Source organism: Vanacampus margaritifer, chromosome 3 (assembly GCF_051991255.1).
Source record: "Vanacampus margaritifer isolate UIUO_Vmar chromosome 3, RoL_Vmar_1.0, whole genome shotgun sequence".
Taxonomy (NCBI): domain Eukaryota; kingdom Metazoa; phylum Chordata; class Actinopteri; order Syngnathiformes; family Syngnathidae; genus Vanacampus; species Vanacampus margaritifer.
Genome location: NC_135434.1, coordinates 23,710,902 through 23,735,380, shown reverse-complemented (window position 1 = coordinate 23,735,380; position 24,479 = coordinate 23,710,902). Strand labels below are relative to the sequence as shown.

At 39.9% G+C, this 24,479-nt stretch overlaps 1 protein-coding gene and 8 non-coding genes across 9 annotated transcripts in view; 1 reads left to right on the top strand and 8 right to left on the bottom strand.

Moving 5' to 3' along the window:
* Window positions 1-274: 274 nt before the first annotated feature.
* On the bottom strand, window positions 275-345 carry trnag-ccc (transfer RNA glycine (anticodon CCC)). The gene has a single exon. It is a non-coding gene; the product is annotated as a tRNA-Gly (tRNA).
* A 319-nt stretch (window positions 346-664) lies between these two features.
* trnag-gcc (transfer RNA glycine (anticodon GCC)) lies at window positions 665-735 on the bottom strand. Its single transcript has one exon. It is a non-coding gene; the product is annotated as a tRNA-Gly (tRNA).
* Window positions 736-1,067: 332 nt separating this feature from the next.
* Window positions 1,068-1,138, bottom strand: trnag-gcc (transfer RNA glycine (anticodon GCC)). The gene has a single exon. It is a non-coding gene; the product is annotated as a tRNA-Gly (tRNA).
* Window positions 1,139-1,457: 319 nt separating this feature from the next.
* On the bottom strand, window positions 1,458-1,528 carry trnag-gcc (transfer RNA glycine (anticodon GCC)). The gene has a single exon. It is a non-coding gene; the product is annotated as a tRNA-Gly (tRNA).
* A 319-nt stretch (window positions 1,529-1,847) lies between these two features.
* On the bottom strand, window positions 1,848-1,918 carry trnag-ccc (transfer RNA glycine (anticodon CCC)). The gene has a single exon. It is a non-coding gene; the product is annotated as a tRNA-Gly (tRNA).
* Window positions 1,919-2,237: 319 nt separating this feature from the next.
* Window positions 2,238-2,308, bottom strand: trnag-gcc (transfer RNA glycine (anticodon GCC)). The gene has a single exon. It is a non-coding gene; the product is annotated as a tRNA-Gly (tRNA).
* Window positions 2,309-2,850: 542 nt separating this feature from the next.
* Window positions 2,851-2,921, bottom strand: trnag-gcc (transfer RNA glycine (anticodon GCC)). The gene has a single exon. It is a non-coding gene; the product is annotated as a tRNA-Gly (tRNA).
* A 765-nt stretch (window positions 2,922-3,686) lies between these two features.
* Window positions 3,687-3,757, bottom strand: trnag-gcc (transfer RNA glycine (anticodon GCC)). Its single transcript has one exon. It is a non-coding gene; the product is annotated as a tRNA-Gly (tRNA).
* A 7,256-nt stretch (window positions 3,758-11,013) lies between these two features.
* tacr1a (tachykinin receptor 1a) overlaps window positions 11,014-24,479 on the top strand; it is a 45,965-nt gene continuing 32,499 nt past the window's right edge. Inside the window, exon 1 of the mRNA XM_077561660.1 lies at window positions 11,014-11,714. Within this exon, the coding sequence (XP_077417786.1) occupies window positions 11,311-11,714 (404 nt within the window). The 5' untranslated portion in view covers window positions 11,014-11,310. The remainder of the gene's footprint in view (window positions 11,715-24,479) is intronic.

The window sequence follows — 24,479 nt, the reverse complement described above, 5'->3', positions numbered from 1 at the left end:
ACTTTTTCATGGGCCTTTCTATATCTTGCATCATTTTTGGAATCATACATTGCAATAACAACACTCTCCAACGATTTGGAACTGGTTAATGATCCAGACGAATAATCAGCGTTGTAACAAAAGATGTGGGAAAGCCGCGTTAGCAGGAAAGACCAACTCCTCTCTCCCCAGCCACTTCGTTAGGCTCTTCCAGGGAAATTCCAAGACATTTACATTGTGCAAACAAATGTGAACAATTTGAGAGTAAGTTACTACCATCTCTGTAAAGTTAGACTGCATTGGCCGGGAATCGAACCCGGGCCTCTCACATGGGAAGCGAGAATTCTACCACTGAACAACCAATGCTTAATACTGGTCAACCAATGGGTTGTAGAAAAGCCTTAAGGCTAAACTTTTTCATGGGCCTTTGTATATCTTGTATCATTTTTGGAATCATACATTGCAATAACAACACTCTCCAACGATTTGGAACTGTTCAATGATCCATACGAATAATCATCGTTGTAACAAAAGATGTGGGTAAGCCGCGTTAGCAGTAAAGACCAACTCGTCTCTCCCCAGCCACTTCGTTAGGCTCTTCCGGGGAAATTCCAAGACGTTTACATTGTGCAAACAAATGTGAAATATTTGAGAGTAATTTACTACCACCTCTGTAAAGATAGACTGCATTGGCCGGGAATCGAACCCGGGCCTCTCAGATGGCAAGCAAGAATTCTACCACTGAACAACCAATGCTTAATACTGTTTGACCAATGGGTTGTAGAAAAGCCTGAAGGCTAAACTTTTTCATGGGCCTTTCTATATCTTGCATCATTTTTTGAATCATACATTGCAATAACAACACTCTCCAACGATTTGGAACTGTTCAATGATCCATACGAATAATCAGCGTTGTAACAAATAGTGTGGGAAAGCCGCGTTAGGAGGAAAGGTCAAGTCCTCTCTCCCCAGCCACTTCGTCAGGCTCATCCAGGGAAATTCCAAGACATTTACATTGTGCAAATAAATGAGAACAATTTGAGAGTAAGTTACTAACACCTCTGTATATATATATATATATGATAGACTGCATTGGCCGGGAATCGAACCCGGGCCTCTCACATGGCAAGCGAGAATTCTACCACTGAACAACCAATGCTTAATACTGGTTGACCAATCGGTTGTAGAAAAGCCTTAAGGCTAAACTTTTTCATTGGCCTTTGTATATCTTGTATCATTTTTGGAATCATACATCGCAATAACAACGCTCTCCAACGATTTGGAAATGTTCAATGATCCATATGAATAATCATTGTTTTAACAAAAGATGTGGGTAAACCGCGTTAGCAGGAAAGACAAACTCCTCTCCCCCCAGCCACTTCGTTAGGCTCTTCCGGGGAAATTCCAAGACATTTACATTGTGCAAACAAATGTGAACAATTTGAGAGTAAGTTACTACCACCTCTGTAATGATAGACTGCATTGGCCGGGAATCGAACCCGGGCCCCTTACATGGCAAGCAAGAAATCTACCACTGAACAACCAATGCTTAATACTGGTTGACCAATGGGTTGTAGAAAAGCCTGAAGGCTAAACTTTTTCATGGGCCTTTCTATATCTTGCATCATTTTTGGAATCATACATTGCAATAACAACACTCTCCAACGATTTGGAACTGGTTAATGATCCAGACGAATAATCAGCGTTGTAACAAAAGATGTGGGAAAGCCGCGTTAGCAGGAAAGACCAACTCCTCTCTCCCCAGCCACTTCGTTAGGCTCTTCCAGGGAAATTCCAAGACATTTACATTGTGCAAACAAATGTGAACAATTTGAGAGTAAGTTACTACCATCTCTGTAAAGTTAGACTGCATTGGCCGGGAATCGAACCCGGGCCTCTCACATGGGAAGCGAGAATTCTACCACTGAACAACCAATGCTTAATACTGGTCAACCAATGGGTTGTAGAAAAGCCTTAAGGCTAAACTTTTTCATGGGCCTTTGTATATCTTGTATCATTTTTGGAATCATACATTGCAATAACAACACTCTCCAACGATTTGGAACTGTTCAATGATCCATACGAATAATCATCGTTGTAACAAAAGATGTGGGTAAGCCGCGTTAGCAGTAAAGACCAACTCGTCTCTCCCCAGCCACTTCGTTAGGCTCTTCCGGGGAAATTCCAAGACGTTTACATTGTGCAAACAAATGTGAAATATTTGAGAGTAATTTACTACCACCTCTGTAAAGATAGACTGCATTGGCCGGGAATCGAACCCGGGCCTCTCAGATGGCAAGCAAGAATTCTACCACTGAACAACCAATGCTTAATACTGTTTGACCAATGGGTTGTAGAAAAGCCTGAAGGCTAAACTTTTTCATGGGCCTTTCTATATCTTGCATCATTTTTTGAATCATACATTGCAATAACAACACTCTCCAACGATTTGGAACTGTTCAATGATCCATACGAATAATCAGCGTTGTAACAAATAGTGTGGGAAAGCCGCGTTAGGAGGAAAGGTCAAGTCCTCTCTCCCCAGCCACTTCGTCAGGCTCATCCAGGGAAATTCCAAGACATTTACATTGTGCAAATAAATGAGAACAATTTGAGAGTAAGTTACTAACACCTCTGTATATATATATATATATGATAGACTGCATTGGCCGGGAATCGAACCGGGGCATTTCACATGGCAAACGAGAATTCTACCACTGAACAACCAATGCTTAACACTGGTCAACCAATGGGTTGTAGAAAAGCCTGAAGGCTAAACTTTTTCATTGGCCTTTTTCTACGACGTTTACATTGTGCAAACAAATGTGAACAATTTGAGAGTAAATTACTACCACCTCTGTAAAGATAGACTGCATTGGCCGGGAATCGAACCCGGGCCTCTCACATGGCACGCGAGAATTCTACCACTGAACAACCAATGCTTAGTGCTCGCTAGTCAACAGTTTCTCAAACTTCAAACAAGGAAAAACATTTTGGAAGGGACATTTCATCCTACTGTTCTTAGACTATTGTTACAATGTGTGCATTGCAATAATAATATATTATAATAACAATGATCTAACGTGATACCAACATTGCAATAATGTAAAGGAACTGTATAATGTGACAACGATTTGACAACGCGGTAACAACACTTTGAGATAACGGTTGGCAATATTACATTGAGAAAACAAAATGGAAGCCACCTCTGATATATTGTAGTAAGTTCACTTGGCGTTAACCATACATTGCGATCACGATTACATTTATTGCAGGAGCCAAATTGAACAATTTCATGCTAAGCTGCTGTCACATTACTAAATCTAAACTGCACTGACCGGGAATCAAACCTGGGACGCTCACGTCAAACAAGAATTCTACCACTGAACTACCAATGCTTAATACTGGTCAACCAATGAGTTGTTGAAATGCCTGAAGTCTAAACTTTTTCATGGGACTTCCAAATCTTGTATCATTCTTGGAATCATAGATTGCAATAACAACACTCTCCAACGATTTGGAACTGTTCAATGATCCATAAGAATAATCATCTTTGTAACAAAGATTTGAGGGCAGCCGCTTTAGCAGGGAAGACCAACTTCCCTCTAACCAGCCACGTCGTTAGGCCCTTCCGGGGAAATCCCAAGACATTAACATTGTGCAAACAAATTTGAGAGTAAGCTCCTACCACCTGAGTAAAGAAAGACTGCATTGGCCGGGAATCGAACCCAGGCCTTTCACATGGCAAGCAAGAATTCTACCACTGAACAACCAATGCTTAGTGCACTTTAGTCAACAGTCTGTCAAACATCTCATCCTACAGTTCTTGGATTATTGTTACAATGTGTGTATTGTATTAATAATATATTATGATAACTGATATATTGTGATACCAACACTGCAATAATGTTAAGGAACTGTATAATGTGATAACGATCAATTACGGTAACAAAACTTTGAGATAACAGTTGAGAATGTTACATTGAGAAAACAAAAATTCTAAGCCAAATTTACTACAATATGTCAGAGGTGGCTTTCATATTGTTTTCTCAATGTAACTTTCGTAACCGTTATCTCATGGACAGTTCCAAATCATTATTGCAGTGTGTTGTTTTTGCAATGTATCGTTATCAAAATAGCAAAACCGTTTCCTCTCTTACATGTCATTGTAAAGCAAGAAATAAAAGGTTATGAAATGGCAATGTAGTTTATAATTTTTGCAAAAAATATATTTTATATATGATATATGTAGGGTCAGTCGCTCAGGAACTGTTTAATGTGATAACGATCCATTGCGGTAACAACACTTTGAGATAACGGTTGACAATGTTACATTGAGAAAACAAAATGGAAGCCACCTCTGATATATTGTAGTAAATTCCATTGGCGATCACCATACATTGTAATGACAATTACATTCATTGCAGGAGCAGATTTGAACAATTTCACACTAAGTTGCTGTCACATTACTAAATCTAAACTGCATTGGCCGGGAATCGAACCTCGGCCTTCCTCATGGAACCCGAGAATTCTACCAGAGAAACACAAATTTTTTGTTTACTTTCATGATTAGGCTAAAGACCTCTACAAAGGTAAAAGATTTACGTGGCCGGTAACATACCCTTTTTGGAATGTAGAGTGCAATATTAAAGGATGATACAAATAGAATAAGCCAAAATAATCACACTATAATTCATAAACGAAACACTATAGAAAAGTCTATTTTAGACACGTGTTGTATATGTCTTCAGTTTTAATTTTTGTTATTATTTAAATTGTGCATTGGCCGGGAATCGAACCCAAACCTTCATGGGCAATGCCATTATCTTGGTTACGTGATCGCGATGACGTATCAGGTGCGTAAATGAGAGCCGCCTTTGTTCATTTTAATGGGAATTTACTAACGTAATGGGCAAGAAAAATGCCGACTTCTATCGCCAAATAATATGCCAATTCTGATCAGAGGTATCCTCAGCACTTGGGCGAGGGGTGGGGGTATCAGTAGGGGGTGGCCTCTCCTAATGTAAGCTAAGCATGCTGAGCACATCAACATGTAGCTGGCCTAGCAAGTAAAAGTCATCCGGATGTTTACTGTATAGGTTAGGCACCGTCCACAAATTCCATTTCCAGGGTTACCAATGTAAATGGTTACTTGACTGGTAACTTGAGCCTCTGTTACACGCAACTTGCAGACAGTCCCCAACTTCTACTCGCTCTGGGCCAGCTGAATGCGTCCTCCTGTAGGGGTGAAAGTGGCTAGAATTTCTTGCCAGAGCTGTCTGACATAAAGGTCGCCGCACAGCCAGAATTTTTTTTTCAAACCACCGAAATGCAAATAAAATTGGTTGGCAGTTATACCTTTAACACACAATGAAACACAACAGGTCTTACACATGCATTAGGCTACAGCATTACATTGACTGTATCATGATAGTAACAAGGCATACGTGAGAAACTTTTTTTTTTAATTCAAAATTTTTAATTGAGTGCACCTAGAGTCCACTGCAGCGCCAAAACCTTGTACCTCCAAAATTGTCACTTTTCAGGAGACCCCCAAAATAAAATGTTTGTTCAACCATTAACATTGCATCATCAAAGAGAGAAAGCCATATTCAACACTCAGTAATTCATAAAAATGACACCCACACGTGTAGATCGACAAGTACCATACAGTTTTAATGAAAAATATTTGGTTCACATCTGGCATAATTGCCCCTCTTGTCATTGATGTGTTATCTTAATATGAAGTTTGCCAGCTTGTCATGTTGGAAATGTTTAATTGTGTGACATTTGTTTGTGTTTCAGAATGTCTATTAGGAAAGTGATTTGTATCTTGCTGTATGCAATAACATAAGCTGGCACTAGCAATCATTATGTACATGATTGTAAATCAACAAACATCCATTTAATAGCTGAAATGTCATTCATGACAGTTAATGTGACAATTAACGAACTCCCAATCAAACTGCTCTCAATCAAATGTGCCAAAATTGTTTGTGTTCCACATAACTAGTTTTGAAAACATACGGTGTCATCAGGAATCCAATTAATAAACTCGAATAAGCTCATTTAACTCACATTTCACCACTGCGTTGACCCCTGAGAGAACAAAATCATCTCAGAAGCAAAATGCTAATGGCATGGATAAGGGCACTGTCGACTATGAAGCCAGTTCTATTCCCTGAAAACTTGCATTGACAGCGTTAATAAGCAGCACATACAGCTATAAGTATGTATTTCGCTTATAGAATTATTGCAGGCACTTGTTGACGTTGCCAGCGATGCACTGCACAAACCAACACAACCACCTCATGTTAATATACTATATGTCAAATTTATTTTTACTATTATTTTCTCATCATTTTTGATTAATTGTTTTTTTTTTTTTTACTCCTGTCAAAAGAACGTTGCATTTCATTGTGTTTCATGGTCCCATTTCCTTGTCTTTAAGATCATTTCAAAAATGTCGGTCCTCTTCAACTTGACTCTCTCTTATAAGCCACCTTGTAGTGGTCATTTTGGACAGGTGAGCTGAAGCCTATCCCAGTGGACTTTGTGCGAGAGGTGGGGAACACCCTTGACTCGTTGGGCACATACAGGCAAACAATCATTCACACCAGAGATGTACTGAAATTTAGCCTGGGAATTTGAGTTGGAGAAGCTCCCTATGCCTGCAGCAAAAGAAAAGAAAAAAGTGTGTTAAGGTCCCGAATACTAAGCAATGAGCGTTGACAGTGATTTTAGGACTCCCCATTTTTGTGGTATACTTTGCATAATACAGTTGCCTACAGTACGGCAGCCTGGCACACATCTCTGGTCATCCTTGCTGGCTCCTGCTCCATTCTCTTCCTTTTCTACTCACTATCTCCATAACGACCACCATTTCTTCCTCCTCATTCTGCAAGACAGGCAGCAGCACCTCTTCAGCGTCACTGCCATTATTGGGGTCACTCAATAACCTCTCTGCTAGTAACCTTCACCACTCATGTTGTTGCAGCTGATAATAAAAATTATAATCATAGTAAGTGGTATGTTCTTTACTCACAAAGGCAATCCATGTATGAAAAGGCCACAGACATAAATCACAAACATGGTCACCCAACCTCTTTATGCTTTCTTAAGTTAGAGGAGTCCAGCACATTTGTTCACATATCAAATCATGTGTAAAATCCCTTCTTAACTGCTGAGAATGTATTGCAGTGGTGTCCAAACTCGGTCCTCGAGGGCCGGTAGTCCTGCAGGTTTTTGAGGTTTCCCTGCTCCAACGCACCTGTTCCAATCAACAAGGTCGTTATCATGCTTATGCAGAGCTTGCTGATGAGCTTCAGCTGTGTTGGAGGAGAGAAATATCCAAAACCTGCGGGACTACCGGCCCCCGAGGACCGAGTTTGGACACCACTGATGTATTGTTTCCTCATCACAGTCAGGCTAGGACACAGAGTTGGGCAATCTCGGTCCTCGAGGGCCGGAGTCCTGCAGGTTTTGGAGGTTTCCCTCTTCCAACACAAGCTGATTCCAATCAACAGGATCGTTATCAGGCTTATACATAGCTTGCTGATGAGCTGATCATATATCAGCTGTGTTGGAGAAGAGCAACATGCAAAATCTGCAGGACTGCGGCCCTCAATGCCCACCTCTGGGTTAGGTCATAGAAAAAAATTATCATTTTCTGTTGTTGAGCAACAACAAGAATCAATCATGCAATTGATAAGAACTAAAATATTTATCAATTTTATCATTAATTGTAAATCATTTGGTGTTATATCTTGCAATTTTTCCACCCTTGCCCACCTGTCGTCATGCTCCTGGATCCTGCCTCTGCACTGTCTATGACCACCTTCCTCCACTGAAAAGATCTGTCAGCTTTGCACATTTGGCTGCACCTTTCTACAAACATGATTCTTTTTTTCACATCTTATTTTTTTCTGTACCACCCATTTCTTTTTCACCTTCCTTCTTTCTTTGCAACATTCCAACCTTGCTACCTTGCTGTATTCACAAGTTGCTGAAAAGTGAAACTGCCTGAGCCAATCAGAGCTCATCAAAAATGAGGACGGATCCAAAGTGGTGTATGGTACGGTGCATCCAGTTTAGGGCTCGCAAGTCTGCTGCTTAAATTGTTGGTCGCACGATAGCAACGGTCCGGCGGCGCATGAACATCCTGCAGCCTGCAGGCTGTAACTCATGTTGTGTGTGACACTGACGCCGAGCCACTCAATCAGCTGTGTGTACGCTGCAGCTGCTTGGCATGCGTGTGGTCATTGCTTGTTGTGCATGGCATTGTTGACACAAGGCTTAGTCAGCCCGTATTTTTGTTGAACTCTAGTCTATAATTATATTTTGCTAGGAGAAAGCTGTGTGTATTAGAAATGATGGCAATTATGAACTATTAAAAAAAAAAATTGGGACCAGTTTAACAAAGAATGGCCATTTAGGAGTCGTCCCGAATTTCCCAAGTGCCACGACTGATTCACAATTACATTCACATCTATGAAAAGCTTCTGTTCAAAGATCTTCAAATAACCAAGCATGCATGTTTTGGGTATGAGAGAGGAAGCATGGAGGAAATACAAGAATAGGGATCACTCGTAAACCCCACACTCGACTGGGAGGCGGACATGCTAACCACTAGTTCACCGTACTGCCCTGTCCCAAATATACTGTGACTTTTCTGTCAGCATTCAGTATTAATGTAAGTACAAACGCCCCCCTACTTACGAACATTCGTGTTACGAACAACGGTACATACGAACATGTCTGCGCGCATGCGCGCATGTCAAAAAATGTTCGGAAAGAGATGCTGTAAGTTAGATTTTTTATTGCGCACCTTTTTCCGAGTACTGTAGTGCTTCTTTCCGCCGCTAATACCGACGCTTGGCGCTGTGAGAGCTCACCCAGCATTGGAGGCTCAGCAACGTGTCAAGGAGGAGGAAGAAGAAGAAACGCCTGTCGCTCATAGATAAAGCCATCGCACTCTTCGAGCAGCAAGACCCAAATATTGAACGTTGCACAAAGGTTGCAAATCAATTGAATGATGCCATACAGTGCTACCGCATCATTTATGATGAAAAAAGAAGAAAACTGTGCAATCGTAGTTAGATCGCTTCTTTCGGCCAGTTTCTAGTAAATCCTCCAAGGAAGATACTCATCAACCCTCATATTCTTCTCCGCGACCCTCAACTTCTTCCTACATTGAAGTTACGGAGGAGGAAGTAACTTTTGAAGCCCATTCCAGCGACGACGAAGAACCTCTCATGATATAAAATCCTCCTCTTCCTCTCCTTAAGCATCGAGTACATCTTCCAAAAGTAAGTTAAACTTCATTTTATTTATCTTATTACGTACATGTACATACTGTGTGTGTCTCTCGCTCCCTCTCTCTAACATACGTAGTACAGTACAGTACGTATTCTCTTTAAACATAAATTATAATACAAAATATAGCACTGAAGCAACTTACGAACAAATTCACCTTACGAACGATCGCTCGGAACGTAACTCGTTCGTAAGTTGGGGAGCGTCTGTAAATGTAAGTTATGTGAAAAACTAAGCCAGGTAACCTTAAACCTCAGTGAATGTGCCTATTATCTTTAAATTAAAACAATTCCCAGTTCCTAAATGACATGTCTGTGACATGCTTTTGCCAAAATAACCACAGTATCAATAATTATGTCACTCTTTATACTGCATATTTTTCTTGAGCTGAAATTAACCCGTTTTAATATACAGTAGCAGATGGTCCTGTCTTGTGCAAATGAGCCACGGCTTACCTTACCTTACTTACTGTATACTGTAACGACATCACTAACGGAGTTAACACTTGATAACAAGCCATCGAATTACACTTTACAAGTATGATGCAGATCCATGTATGTGGAATATGCAGCAGACACATCACCAAAAACAGAAGTTTGTGCCGTTTATCAGAAGCAAATTTAGCTAAAGCTAATCTCTGCATCCAAACAAAACTCACAGCAGCTCTACTTAGCTTTTGGTTTTGGCATGACTGTCTTTAACACATATTTTCAGGAATAGGCAGCCCACAAAAGATTTACTTGGTTGTTTAATTTCACACTTGATGGGTGGGCACCAGGCTTGCATTCCAGAGACCCAAATAAAAAATTAAAAAGCCAATTTCCCACTGTATGTTCCATTTCAGACTGAGTGATTTTTGGGCAACTTGTCAAAGGTGCACACTGCCTGTCGCCCGAAGTCAACGCTGGTAGACTTCAGTTCTCCCACAACCCTATAATGAGAAAAAGTGGTGTGGAAAATGGATGGAATTATATCTGAAGTCAACAAAAGCATATACAACCAATAACCTATTCACCCATTTTCTATACTGCTTAACGTCTACATTTTGGGTCTGATGGTATGAAAACCTTGGATGGGTTTCCAGCCAATCGCAGGGCACTATCAGACAATAAACACTTTCACCTGTAGACAGTTTAGTACTGTATAATAAATTGACCTACCATGAAAACACATGTAAACACAGATCAGAGCCAAGATTTGAAGCTTGAACCACAGAACCGAGAGGTACTTCACATGCTAAACCTTGCCACCCGCAACAAATGAATTCCTGATTCAATTAGATTTGACGGCTCAATGTAAACAAATGGAATTACCTATGATAGATTAAAATCGGAGCCAAATTCAATCTGGCAGAACCCCTCATCTTGCTTCTTGTTTCCTCAGGTGTAATGATAATCACACCATATCTGAGTGAATGATTGTTTGTCTATTTGTGCCTCGCCCTCTCCCTTATGTCACCTGGAATGGGTTCCAGCTCACTTATGATCCTGAAGAGGGAGGCAGAAATGATTAACATGAAAAATAAATGTTTTTCTTACCTATGTCTTTTTTGTCACAGCGTTGGTTATTAAATTGAAAAAAATCAAACTACTGCACCAATGAAAACATCATTTGACGAAGGGGGAAAAAGTCCTTATCGTGGCACCACAGGGGGCAGTAGGAGGCAGGTTATAAATGTCTATGAGCTCATTTTCTCCAGCGTGTGCAGCGTGATGGAGCAGTCAGGGGAAGAATCACCGTGACAGCATGGGCAGGACTGTGAGCAGTGAGCAGAACTCCTCACGTCATGGAGTATCCGCATTCCCTCTGGTTGCATGGAGACGTGCGTAAAATACGCGCTGCAGTTTACTCATCGTGCAAATTCGAAGATGTGGCAAAATGAGATTTCAGTTGAATCCAAAATATTAGGAGCGACATAGCTACTTCCCCGTGTGAATGTGAAACTTTTCATCGATCAGACCCGAATTTCACAGGACTTCCATCCGGTGAGTGATACTTTTACTCCCGAGTGGTAAAATGGATCCACTATTCGACGGCGCGGACGAAGTCAACTGGACAAGCAGCAACAATGACACCAACAACGGGACCATGTACTGGAACCAGTTTGTGCAGCCGGCCTGGAGAATATTCCTGTGGGCCATCGCCTACTGCTGTATAGTCATCGTGTCGGTTGTTGGCAATGTGACAGTGATTTGGATCATTATGGCGCACAAACGCATGAGGACGGTCACCAACTATTTCCTGCTCAACTTGGCGTTCGCCGAAGCCTCCATGTCCGCCTTCAACACGGTCATCAACTTCATCTACGCCGTGCACAACGAGTGGTACTTCGGACTGGTCTACTGCCGCTTTCACAACTTCTTTCCTATCGCGGCCGTGTTTGCCAGCATCTACTCCATGACCGCCATCGCCTTGGACAGGTAAACTGCATCTACTGGTGCATCCCATTACCTAATATTTGTATTCATTTTGTGTGAGTTTCAATATACGCTACTTAAAGCCTGACAAATTAGATTCTAATGAGTAGAATGAGTTAAATGCTAAATGCCGTGTTGATTATTGCTGCAATATGTTTTTCATATTTTGTGTGATTCCTATTCACCAATGGATGTTCTTTCGTTCAGTGAGCCTGAGATGCACGAAGCGCAGTAAGCTTTTAAATAGATATATGTGTAAAATTCAGTACCATCTTAAAATAAATAAATAAAAACTCTCACTCCTCAGCAATATGAGCAAAGCGCACCACCATGCTCCATGCTCCTTCAGCAGTATCATCTGCTTGCCAGTGAGAAACAGTATACTGTAGTGTGTGTGTTGATATTTTGGCCTCCTATGAAAAAAGATGGAATAAAAAATATGCTCCTGAAGTTATGCTGCATCATTAATTTGGGGCAGTGGTAGAAAATACATTTTCAGTATGTGACGTTATGCTAGATAAAAAAAAAAAAAATCACAATTGATAACATGTTACCCAGCGTAATGCTGGCACATTTTCAAAAATAAAACTCTGGTTGGTGATTACCAAACAGTTTGTGGCGCACAGGACAAAACACTCTTAGAGGGTGTCAAAATCAAGGACCGAGGACGAGATCCAGATCACTACATCTTTTTATGGTGTCCACAAAGCAAATAGTGTCTACAGTAATTTCTGAACTACAAGGCGCACCGGACTGTAAGCCGTGCTAGCTAAATTTGGGGAATACTGGAGTTTGTTACACATATAAGCCACACCCAACTGTAAGCCGCAGGTGTTTTAATGTTACCGCACCGAGTTCCCGCTACTTTCTTTTCCATAATGAGGGCGCAACTTGTCTCGCTCTCGTTCTGTCTCTCCTACTGTATTTGCGCTCACTTGGCTTGTTTTGCTCTGCCTGATACTCTTACGCTTCCTTTGTAGTGCGCCCCCTTAGGATTTGATGGATAAGACGCACCTTTGTATTAGCCGCAGGGTCGAATGCAAGTGAAAAAAGTAGCGGCTTATAGTCCAGAAATTACTGTACATCATGTTTCTAGATACATTGATTGGCTCTTTACACTTGGACAGATAATCTATACTGAAATTCACTAACCAGATTTACAAGCATTTAATTTCTCCAAGTGTTTTTTTTTAACATAAATTGGACAATAGTTGTAAACTAAAACTACTTGATTCTGACTATTTTCCATGACTCCTATTTTAAAAACAGATTGTCCACAATAATACCGACTGTTCACAATAAAACTGACTGACACAACAATGCTGACTTAATAAACACTGACTTGCGCAACTTAAGGTCTTGTCATTAATAAAGTGCAGAGCAGAAATATCCGGATATCTGAGACGACATCATGCCTCAGTGCAAAACCGGATCATTTAATCAATTATTATGGTTGAGTAAAAAGGATAAATGGAAAAAGGGAGTAGTGACATTCTGCAACAATGTAAACCGGTTCAAAGTTATTGTTGTTGTTGGACGTTAGTTGTTATTATTGTCCATAAAGGGGAGGCAGAGTTCAGTTCTCTCTCTCTCTCTCTCTCTCTCTCTCTCTCTCTCTCTCTCTCTCTCTCTCTCTCTCTCTCTCTCTCTCTCTCTCTCTCTCTCTCTCTCTCTCTCTCTCTCTCCAGTATATATGATACGTGTATACAAATTGTGTGTGTTTCCCTCCTCTGCCTCTAAAGACATGGAAGAAAAAATAAATTTAAATTGCATTAGCAGCTCTGCAATAAATTGGTAGTTGGCTTCAGCCTGTGACACTTGGATGGGAAATTGGGGAGTATATAAATGATTAATTAACTTTTTAGATAGTGACTTTCAAGGGACTCAATGCTGCTTAACTCTCATGAGGTAATTAAAATGTAATGGATTCCATAATCTCATGATCGTGTCATAAAATGTGATCTGCTCTTTATTAAAGTCACAACAATAGACCAATATTAATCATCTTAAACTTATACCAAATAAATATTTTTTTAAACAATAAACACCATTACATTTTCACAGTGACTAAAATTTGTTTAAAAAAAATAAATACATTGACAACATTTAAAAACGTTCACAGAATACAGTACTTTAAAAACATATAAAACATCAAAATTATGGGGGGAAAGTTTTTAACTAAGATTTAAAAGCGTTGAGAGCTGATTTCGCTTCTGTTGGCAGCTTATTCCATTTGGGGGCAGCATAACAGCTAAATGCTGCTCCACCATGTTTGCTTTTAACTCTGGACTTCACTAATTGGCCTGAGTCTTCAGACTTCAGGGACCTACCAGGCTATTCAATCAGCATTTAATTTATGTACTCAGTAGGGATGAACGATTTTAGGAAAACATCAAATTGCAATTTTTTGGGGACAAATATTGCAATTTCAATTTGATTTGCGATTTTCTTCCAATTAAAGGATCATTGTGGACATGGTCTTTACTCACAACTGCCACCTCTGGCCTAAGTGTAATTGCAGTCTCTGTGTAAAGCTCGTGCATGGCGCCACTCCCCCACTCCCCTCTCAAGAAACTATGACATGTTCACGGCGAACACTCCACACTGAAAGGAAGATACAAGCTGATAGGCACATTCTTTGTTAAAAAGTCAGGCTCGTTGTGCTCATCTGGGCATTAGTGGAGCATGCATGATGTAGAAAAAGATTTAACATTAACATTATCAACTCCACAATGCACCTTCAGTAACATTTACAAACATGGCAGAAAATGACATAACATCAAAATATTAAAGCTTTTACTCTAATAATGCAAGGACACTAAAGAGTTTGTGTGAGGAAGGCAGTCCTTTTTCAAGCTTTTTTTTTAAAAAAAAGAAGACATTGTCAACTTGTCAAGCAGCCGCCAAAGAAAAGACTCCCGGGTGAATTGGCGACAGCATGACGAAGACGCGCGGCACTTTAAAAAAAAAAAATCATTTCGTAACTGGTTAGTGTGTTTGTCCACTGTGGCATGCCGCTGATTAGTGAGCTTGGGGGATAATGATGATCGTTCAGCCCTAGTATTCGGGTCCCAAACCATTCAATGAATTATAGACTATTAGAAGAATTTTAAAATCTATTCTACAGCTGAGTGGGAGCCAGTGTAAAGCCTTTAAAGCTGCTTTTTGGTTTTAAAAGAGAGTGACTCCAGGTGTTTTCTAACAGAAATCTTTTTTTCTTTATTGTTGAAAGCAATTACCTTAGTTAAGGAAATGTTGGTTCATCCAGTTGTTTATTTGCTCTAGACAGTGACACAACACATTAATTGAACTGCTGTCATTTGGGGAAACTGATAAATATAGCGTGTGCCATCTGCATAGCCATGATAGCCAACATTGGCATTCTGAAGCATTTGACCCAAGGGTAACATTATTGCCGCCGCTACTCCTTTTGATGCCCTAAGCTTAAAAGTGTGATGGTGCCCCCCGAATTTTTTATTCTTGCGGGGGGGACATTAGTCATGCAACGATAAGAATTTGCATGGCTTAAAGCAGTGTTTCTCAAACCTGGTCCTCGAGGCACACTATCCAGCCTGTTTTCCATATCTTCCTATTCTACACTCAGGTGATTCCAATAACTGCTCATCAGCAAGCTCTGGAGAAGCCTGATCGTGAGTGTGTGTGGAATAGGAAGACATGGAAAACAGGCTGGATAGTGTTCTCGAAGACCAGAGTTGAGAAACACTGGCTTAAAGCAGTGGTCCCAGGCACCATTTGATTCAACTGTGGTGTCTCAGTCTGAACACTAGGAGGCACTGTTGATGACAAATGATGTACATGAATGAGACGCAAAAAGAATTAAGAAGGTATGGAAAAGAAATCTGATGTCCTGCACTGTTCGCTTAGCTGTAAGCAAAGTGAATAAAGAAAGAAATACAAGACTGATTGTTAAGAATATTACTGTACACACCGACCAGACCCAAATGTCTGGTACAGGCCCAGGCAGCGACTCCCGCCCATTGTGAAACTCGTTGTGGCGATCAAAGGCTTTTACCTGTCATGATCGGCGTGCAACAAAGCTAGATGCTAATGCTAATGGGACCACTTTCTCTCACATGCATGATTAGTAAGCTAGTAATAAGTTACAAAAGTGCACACACTTCAACTGCCATGATAGGATGCGCATTGGCAGCCCAGCTCAGCGACGTTCGCAAATCTGAATCCAAAATGTCGCCTATGTTTCTGACTGTGGAAGTGAATTTATCAGCAAATCAATCAAGACTAGATTGATGAGAAAGATGTTGTGAGCCATCCAGCAACTGATGCCAGAAAGGTAATCTTTCACACCACACGTTAGGGTGAAAGTGGCTGAGCAGTGGCAGCGACCGCAAATGTTTGCTCTAAATGTTGAGGCAAGTGAATTTAGAACAATATCTTTGATCTCCACCCATTTATCAGTAGGTCAAGTATGTCATTTGTTACTCTGAGGAGGGCTGTTTTAATGCCATGGCCTGCTCTGACGCCACATTAGATTTTCTCTAAGAGGTTGGTAAACGTAGAAACCAACGTTTCTAAAACTTTGGATAAAAATGCAAGTTTTGAAGATAGTCTAAAGTGGTTGGATTACAGCATGTTTAAAAGCCGTGGTGTACTCTTAATAATAGATAAAATGGTCAAACCCAGAGTACTAAAAATTATTTGAGAAATTAATATAGGATCTGTTGGCTGCCCAAAGTTGGCTTCATATGAAGCAACAGCTTTGATAAAAAACAGAAGCAACACTGACTCAAAACTGCTAAAATGACTCTGAATAAACAACCCCCCCCCCCCCCCCCCGCCCCCCAGGTTTACTGTATCGAGTGGGCCGCTAATTCCTTTACTGATGTCCCTAACTTTGAAAGTTAAAAAAGATACAAACTTATCACATAATTCAGTGGATGGGTCATTAAAATGGCCAGATGTACTGTAGGGTTGGTGATGAAGCTTTAAATTTAAAATATAATTCTAGGAATTTAATGATGCTCTAAAATTACAATTAAATAAAATGCAGCCTTTGCGTCTTTGACTGCCTTTTGGCTATCATTTATTTGCACTTTGAGTAAGGTTAGCATTTGATTTAGCTACCAACTTGTTCATGTTCCTCATGTAGCAGGGATGGGAAACAATAACAGTTGTTCTCACATTTAACCACAGTGTTTTAATATAACAATTAATGCAATTCATATGACCAGTTTTCTGCGCCACATCTAGGGCTTGAATTTACTCTAATTGCTTTGTATAGCAGCGTCCGCATTGTGTTGATTTGTCACTGTGCATTTCTCCTGGTCCGATGAGAGGGTACGTCTCCAAAGGGCACTGATTTCCCCGTACAAATGCCTATGTCTAGCAGGTCATGCTTTTACACAATCTGTATGGAGGTGGGGTATCTCTGTGGAGCCACATATTTTGCACATGCCGTAATGTGCTACTGGCCACAGAGGAAGCCACTGCTGTCCAAAAAAATTGCTACAGGTTTGAAGTTTGTAAAAGAGAACCTGGATGTTTCATAGCACTACTGGCAAACTATTTAGATAGACAGATGGAACAATGGTGGAGTTGTTTGGAAGGAACACAGACTAAAAATAACATAACCAAACATCATTCAAACTATGAATCATGGCAGAGGGGGCCTCGTGGTTTACCAGCATAAGTGACCCCAACACAAGTCAGTGTTAAAGTTCAGTATTTATCATGTCATCTAGATTCTAATGTCATGCATGCAGTAAATAGTGATGGGGAAAACAGAGTGGATGGGTGTGTTTCAATGTAGAGAAGTACAAGGTATCAGTATATACTGAGCTTGTGAAGAGTAGGGGTTCCACTTCAGAGCCCTGTGGTACACCTTGGTTGATTGGACCTGGAGTGGATAACATATATGAATACATTGATTTTGATACTTTATTATTATTATTATTATTATGATTATTATTATGATTATTATTATGATTATTATTATTATTCTAAAGTAAGTGTACTGTCACTCGAGTAAAGCTGTTGGCTACTCTACCCAACCTCTGGTAATTGACTCATGGCCACAACAGTGGTGGTCTGCACACAGCGGTTCCCACATTAAGCTGCCACAACAGTTCTCTGTGAGAGACTCTTTTCTTTGGCAGGGCGCATTGTATTGTACAAAAGAAGAGTTCAGGTCTGTTGTCTGAAAATGTCAACAAGACAGTCTGCCTGAGCAGCTGGTTAAAAGAAGAGTAGAGACATTTAAACAGTTTAGTTGTTAAAGTAATGTTGCATCAAGTGTATGAAAAGGACTTCATTTTTTTGTGTCTTATGTTTTGAGACAAGTTTGACATCTTCGGGCCATTTTTTGTAAATGCTGCATTTATATAAAATATTACATTTAACAAACAAGCAATGTGCATTTGCTTTGAAGCAAATTTCTTGTAATTGTTTTTATGTGCTTGTATGCTATTTAAGTTGGCAGTTCATTGCATAATGTCAAATTGATGAGGCACTTTCATCAGCTCAAGCTCTGTAGCTGAGCTGTTAAATAAGGTAAACAAAAAAATGTTCTGTTAAGTATTTCCTCATTCAAACACCGTACCATTCATCTTAAAAGGGAAATCAATGTCAACTATAGTATTTCGATTGATAGATTCTAAATAAAGATCAAGTTTAGTGAGCCCAAGGGAAATGTGTGATTAATCCTGATTAATCACCCAGTAGACAAATGATTAAATTGATGAATTATTTTAATCACCTGACAGGGTTAGCTGTGTAGCAGCAAAATAAATAGTAGCCATTAACGTCATGCACTGTAAACCGCCAATAAAGTTGCCAAAAAACAGGAACAATGACAGTCAATCAAAGGCAACAACGCAGGACAGCACTGCAATTCCTTAGCATGTGGCAGAAAATTTTTGCCTCTTCCCACACCATTCATCATCTTTGTTGACATAAAACTAATCATTTAGCAGTGTTTCAACCTCTGCTCTTTTAGGAACCATTGAGTTACGTGTCCAAAAGTAAGGATCCCCAGATACTGAACCAAACTTTTCCAAAAGAGAGCTTTTGAGATTATCAACCTATCCCAATTGATTTATTTCCTCAATAACCATTTTTCTTATCACCTTTATGGTCGGACCGAGCTCTTACATAGCATATGCATCATGTGTTTCTCCTCTCATTGTTCCTCTCCAGCTGCACCGTCTTGAAATATACAGTGAAATCATCGCCCAATTGTTGTCTCTTTCAATGGTTGAATCATGCTGGCTGTGTCCATTTGTGGTGCACAGCATCTCCATAAGTAGAGATGAGGGTTGCTGTGTCATTCTTTATGATCATTGTAAAGCAGACATCAACTTTATTCGCAGCAGCTGGCCCAGTGTCTGCAGTGTTACATTATACTGTTATCTTTGTCAGGAGCACTGACTGTATCCTGTGTATTCTGCATATAAGTACAATAAATCAGGGTTAAATTCTACCTCTGAGAGTGTGACGTTGGTGGTGGAGGATAAACAACGTCGCTTATTTGCCAAGGGAAACAAAATCATTGAGTAGTGAAACCATATAGCCGTTTTTATTATTTCTATGCAACTACATTGTTACTATGGACAGCACAATTGGAACTAGTTGGAGAATTCAATATCATTGTTACATCTTTCTCTTTGCGTTTTTTTCCCATAGAGATCATGATGCATTATCATGAAATGATATGCTGGCGCATGACAACTCTGCACATCACATCTCCTGGATTTGTGGGCTAATACAGTGATGGAAATTATTCCACTTTAATATCTCAAAAGGCACAAATACAACACTAATAGGAACACTAAAGTGAACAATATTCAAGGCTGAATGAAAACTAGTCTCCAAATGCACTGTATGCTGAGGTGTCACAGAGCATGACATGCTTATTTCTTTCCAAAAGATTACATGTTTGAACGTACCTTTTGTTAAATTATTATACTTGTATGACAATCTAGTAATAATAGAAATAGTGCACTTACGAGAGGGAGCTAATAATACACAAGACTATGTGAAACGAGGGCAGTTTTATGTCCCTATGATCATGCTGATTTTCCAAATGTGTAATATTAACCTTTCATATAGTGTCCAAGAGCATAAAAATGTGTGTATTATTTCCAAAGGATTATTTGTCCAAACAATACATATTTATTAAATTCGAATAAAAAATTTTAATGGACTCTGGACACATATTGTCACCTCAACTGGTTGTTTTTAGTTCCCTTCACTTCCAGTGTGCCCTTGTTTATAAAAAGAGCCTCGGTGCATCAGTCCAAATCAATCACATCTTGGAAAGTTTAAAACAGCTGCCTGCAGCCATGTCACCTCAAAATGAATAAACAACAGAACAATCAACACCAGCCCGCTTTAATCATTGGAAAAATCTAATCTGATTGGATCTTGATCGTGGACATGTTTTGATGGAGGTCTGTTTGCAAGACGGATGCTTTTGAACAATTACACTTCTATGATAGGAATAATATTTTTGTAAACATTGTTAATGTTAACATTTGTTTACTTTTTACCAACATATTCTTCTGTCCTTTTTAGAAAGCATTTGTCATGTGTAAATGTTGTCCTTTCTTCTCTCAACTCAAAGATGGACAAAAAACTAGGAATGGGCACAATAACCATTGAGTAACGATTCTGATGATTTTGTGCCACTGATTTTTGATTAATCGAAAACTGGAGAATTTTTCTAACATTGTCATTTTTAATCTGCTGATACATATGACACTAATATGGAACAGGCGAAACATTAAGAGAATCATATCCCTCAATTGCATGCTAATGTAACCAGGCAAAAAAGAGGTAACTGTTAAGAAACCACGCAAAAAAAAAACATTGTTAAATTCACCAATGTAATACCTGTTTATTTCAATGGGTTTCAATGGGTTGTGCTAGTCCTCCTTATTTCTAGTTATACCGGAAGTCAGTTTGTTTCCTGAGCGCGGTTAATGTCTCATGAGGAGAATAAGAGAAGGACATTTTCACTTTTTTAGCAGAGCCTGGTTGGTGATAAAAGCTGTTTTGGGCCACATAAGCATTTACTTGATTGCAGTGTTGCCACAGTTACCTTGAAAAAGTAACTTAGTTACTTTACTGATTATTTGCTTTTAAAAGTAACTAAATTACATTAGTGATTACTTGATTTTAAAAGTAACTCATTTAGATTACAAGTTACCTTTTCAGTTACGTTCAGCGGCTGCCGATAACACCACCCCAACATAAAAATAACAATGGGGTAGGAACGTGGTTCCAAATACTTTATTGGAAGTGCATTTTTAACATGAAGATGTTAAAGTTTTTATGAAAAACAAAATAGACAGTCTTTCTTGACTTGGCTATCTATTATGTTACGAGTGAAAAAGTGCAGTGAGGTGAGCAAACCAGTGATTATACCTTATTAACAATTTTTTTTTGAACGTCTTATCAGAAAGTCTATATCTTCTAGGGGTAAGCACTGCACCTCCTAGACTGATGCTCCACAGGAGCACTTGATGGGGTTGGAGTGTGCTTTATGTTTGAAAACTGATGCAGAATCTGAAGGTCATAGGCTGACCTCAGGTAGTCCATGACTTCCTTTTCAGCAGAGTAGGTCTCCACCTCTGGTTTTGCCTCAAAAGTGAAAAATTCCATCACACCTTGGCTGGTGGCAGAGGCGGATGTGGTGGGCTCACTGGCAGGGCTTTGTGCTGCATGACTGAAAGCAATTGAGCAGCACTGACGTGTTGTCAGAAGCTCTTTCGCTTTTTGCCTCCTACCTGCATCTCTCAGCCATCGCAGTTTGAACTTTGGACAACTGACAGCAGCGAGAAGGGCGTCTCGGCATTCGCAGAAGTAGGAATCTTGTTTATTATGGCACGAAACGAGGGTGAATCAACCTTGTTTATGGGCATTTCTTCAACAACATAATGCCCAACAATTCTCTTCAGATCTTCCCCACTTACAAGTGTTTTTGCACTAGAGTCCAACTTTTGTTATTTCAGAGGTGGACATCCTGCATCAGTCACTGGCGCTGCTCCCACCTGTTTCCCAGGTCGGACTTTCACTGTACTGTACTGTGCTGCGACTCCAAATGTTTTTTTAAATTTGACGTTGTGTTTTTATAGCTCGATAGGACTTTGTCGCCAGCACATAATGTACAACAAACCTTGATGTTATCTTCTTTGACTGACAGAAACTGAAAATAATGACCATATTTCCAGGTTGAAAATGCAAATCCCCGTCTTCTCTCCATTGTTTGTGCCGCTAGACCAGTGTGTACACGTCAGTCATGCATGCTGAAAACGTGACTTGTCGCATACCTGACGTCACTCCCCCCGGCAAGAGGGCGTTGATGACCTCATCCTATAATGCTTCACGGTTGAGGATGGAAATAAATTATTTTTACTACTTTTATGGTCCATAATGTGCACTTTTTTGTTTTGTGCCTGTTGGTTAGTAAAACTAGTAGTAAAAGTATCATCACTTTTGTTTTGAATGTGCAAACCATTCATAACCAGACCATGGCTGAATTTGGTGTGGTGATGAATGACTTCCGCCTCATCTCTGTTCTAAATATAGTGGCAGAAAGCCAGTTTCAATGTATCCTCACAAGTTTCTTACCGTTTAAGCCGTTCGTCCACACGATGGCGCGGTTTCGGAGCTCGAAACCGATCACTTTTGGGCTCCAGAGATTTCAAAACGTGCCCCGTACGCGTCTGTCTGGACACCATATGCAGGATACTCCTCCAGTGATGACGTAATGGTCGCAGCTCAATGACGACGCGCTGTCGCAGATTGATGACGTATGCGCCAATTCTCGCGTGATTGCGCGCGAACCGTCAGTCTGTCAACAACAATGGCGGATAGTCGTGTCGTAGTCGTTTTACGCAGCTGCCTTAGCTTGCTTATGTTTTTGCAGCAAAATATTTTGCTTCTTTATTCCCACGTTCAACAAGCGGTGTTGTATTTGAATCACCCGCCATTGTCAGTTCGCCTGTTTGTCTTTTTCATGTTGTTTTGATTCATGCAAGGCAATGTTTGTTCTGTAGATTGCAATAAAGTTAGAAAAAGAAGTGTTCGTCTTCTTCGCTAATTCTTCTTCTACGCTTTCCGTTAACTCTCTGTGGCTGCGCTACAGCGCCACTCCAGACTTGGCATATACATTATAGCCGTTAAACATCCTCAGTGTCTTCTTTTGGACACACGCAGGTCTTGAAATGCTTCTGTGTGTACGAGATTTGTTTGGCTTTGCTTCTGTCTCGACGGGGCCTAAAACAAGTTTGGATAGGGGCTCTTGAGGGCCGGACATGGGCACTTTAGAACTTGCTCCACTCTAGCAGTAAGCCACTCCTACCTCATCGTCAATCTGCTCACCTGGGCACACAGGTGATCCAGATAAGCAATCAAGCCACTATTTAAGTCTAAAGTCCACCACCATAATAAACATAGTAATAATAAATGTGATTAAATGAATGCCTCGTGTCACTCAAAGGTAGTGACTATTTGACTATTTTTGACTATTTTTGTAACATGACTATTTTTGTAAACTCAACTTTATTCATATAACAGCCGCAGCTGTACTTAAGTGCTATACACAAAACAATAATAGTAAAATCACAAGTAACCAAACAAAATTGTCTTAAAATACACCATAGCACATTTCGCATTGGCACTTCAACAACAGGAGATTTAGTTTTATTCCTCCTGGTTGCACATGTTTTGAAGCTGAATTGAAATCTCCACTGACCAAGATGAGGTCACCGGGATTGTAAATCATGATCACTCAGGTTCGCTACGAGCTGTGTTTGAAAGTAAACAAGCAAGGCCTGTATTCCTAAAAATTCAGAGAATCCTTCCAGAGAGATCAGATAAAGAATTCTGTTAGAGTCTTAGCTTAGAGGTGATTTCTGAACATTCTCAGAGAACTCTGAACAATGAATGACAGAAACTCAAATCTTAGTGAGGAGGTGTGGTTGACCCCTGTTTCTAGGTATAGGTCATCATTTAAAATGCTGTGATTGGTTGTTTCTAAAAGCTAGAAAAAAATACACTTTTGGTGATAAAGGGCAAAGAATGGATCTTCAAATATCATAGAATCGAATTTTTTAGAGACTATGTAATTCCAAATATTTCATAAAAAATGTCTGTTAAATGAATGGTGAGATATACTTAAAATTATTACAAAGTGTTAACTCAAAGGTAGTATCTCACTGAGATTTTTGTCAGGGTCTGTTAAAGGTTTCATGTTGCCTATAAAACAACATTTGCAAAGACTTGCAAGCTTTCACCGCTCAGTGAGATTTTACTTTTAAGCCCACTTTCATAGTATTCACATAGTGATAGATGTCTTTATTTGCGTAATTGCCATGCATTTCAACGTAATTTTGGTATTAACTAGAGTAAAATGGCTTATTTCATGAATTCAATGTCATCCCATCATTTTTGGACAACATCTCTCCTGCCTCTTCTGTCCACCATTTTCCTCTCTACTAAGTGAACTCCTAAGCCGCTTAAAAGTCCCCGTCCCTGCTTTTAACAGATCTCACCTTAGAAGCTCTCGTAATAAGTAAGTAACTTTTAGGGGAAATTCTAAGAAAATATCATGACAATTTTCTTAGAATTAAGCCATTAGGAGCAACTCTTTGCACTAAGGATCTTTGGGAATATGGCTCCAGATGTAGTTTTCTAACAGTTGAAGGTTTGTGCAAGCTGAAAGAACCTCTGATATCCTTGGGAGATTCATTCAGCAGCCACAAAATCTTTCTGTGAGGTGTTGCCCAT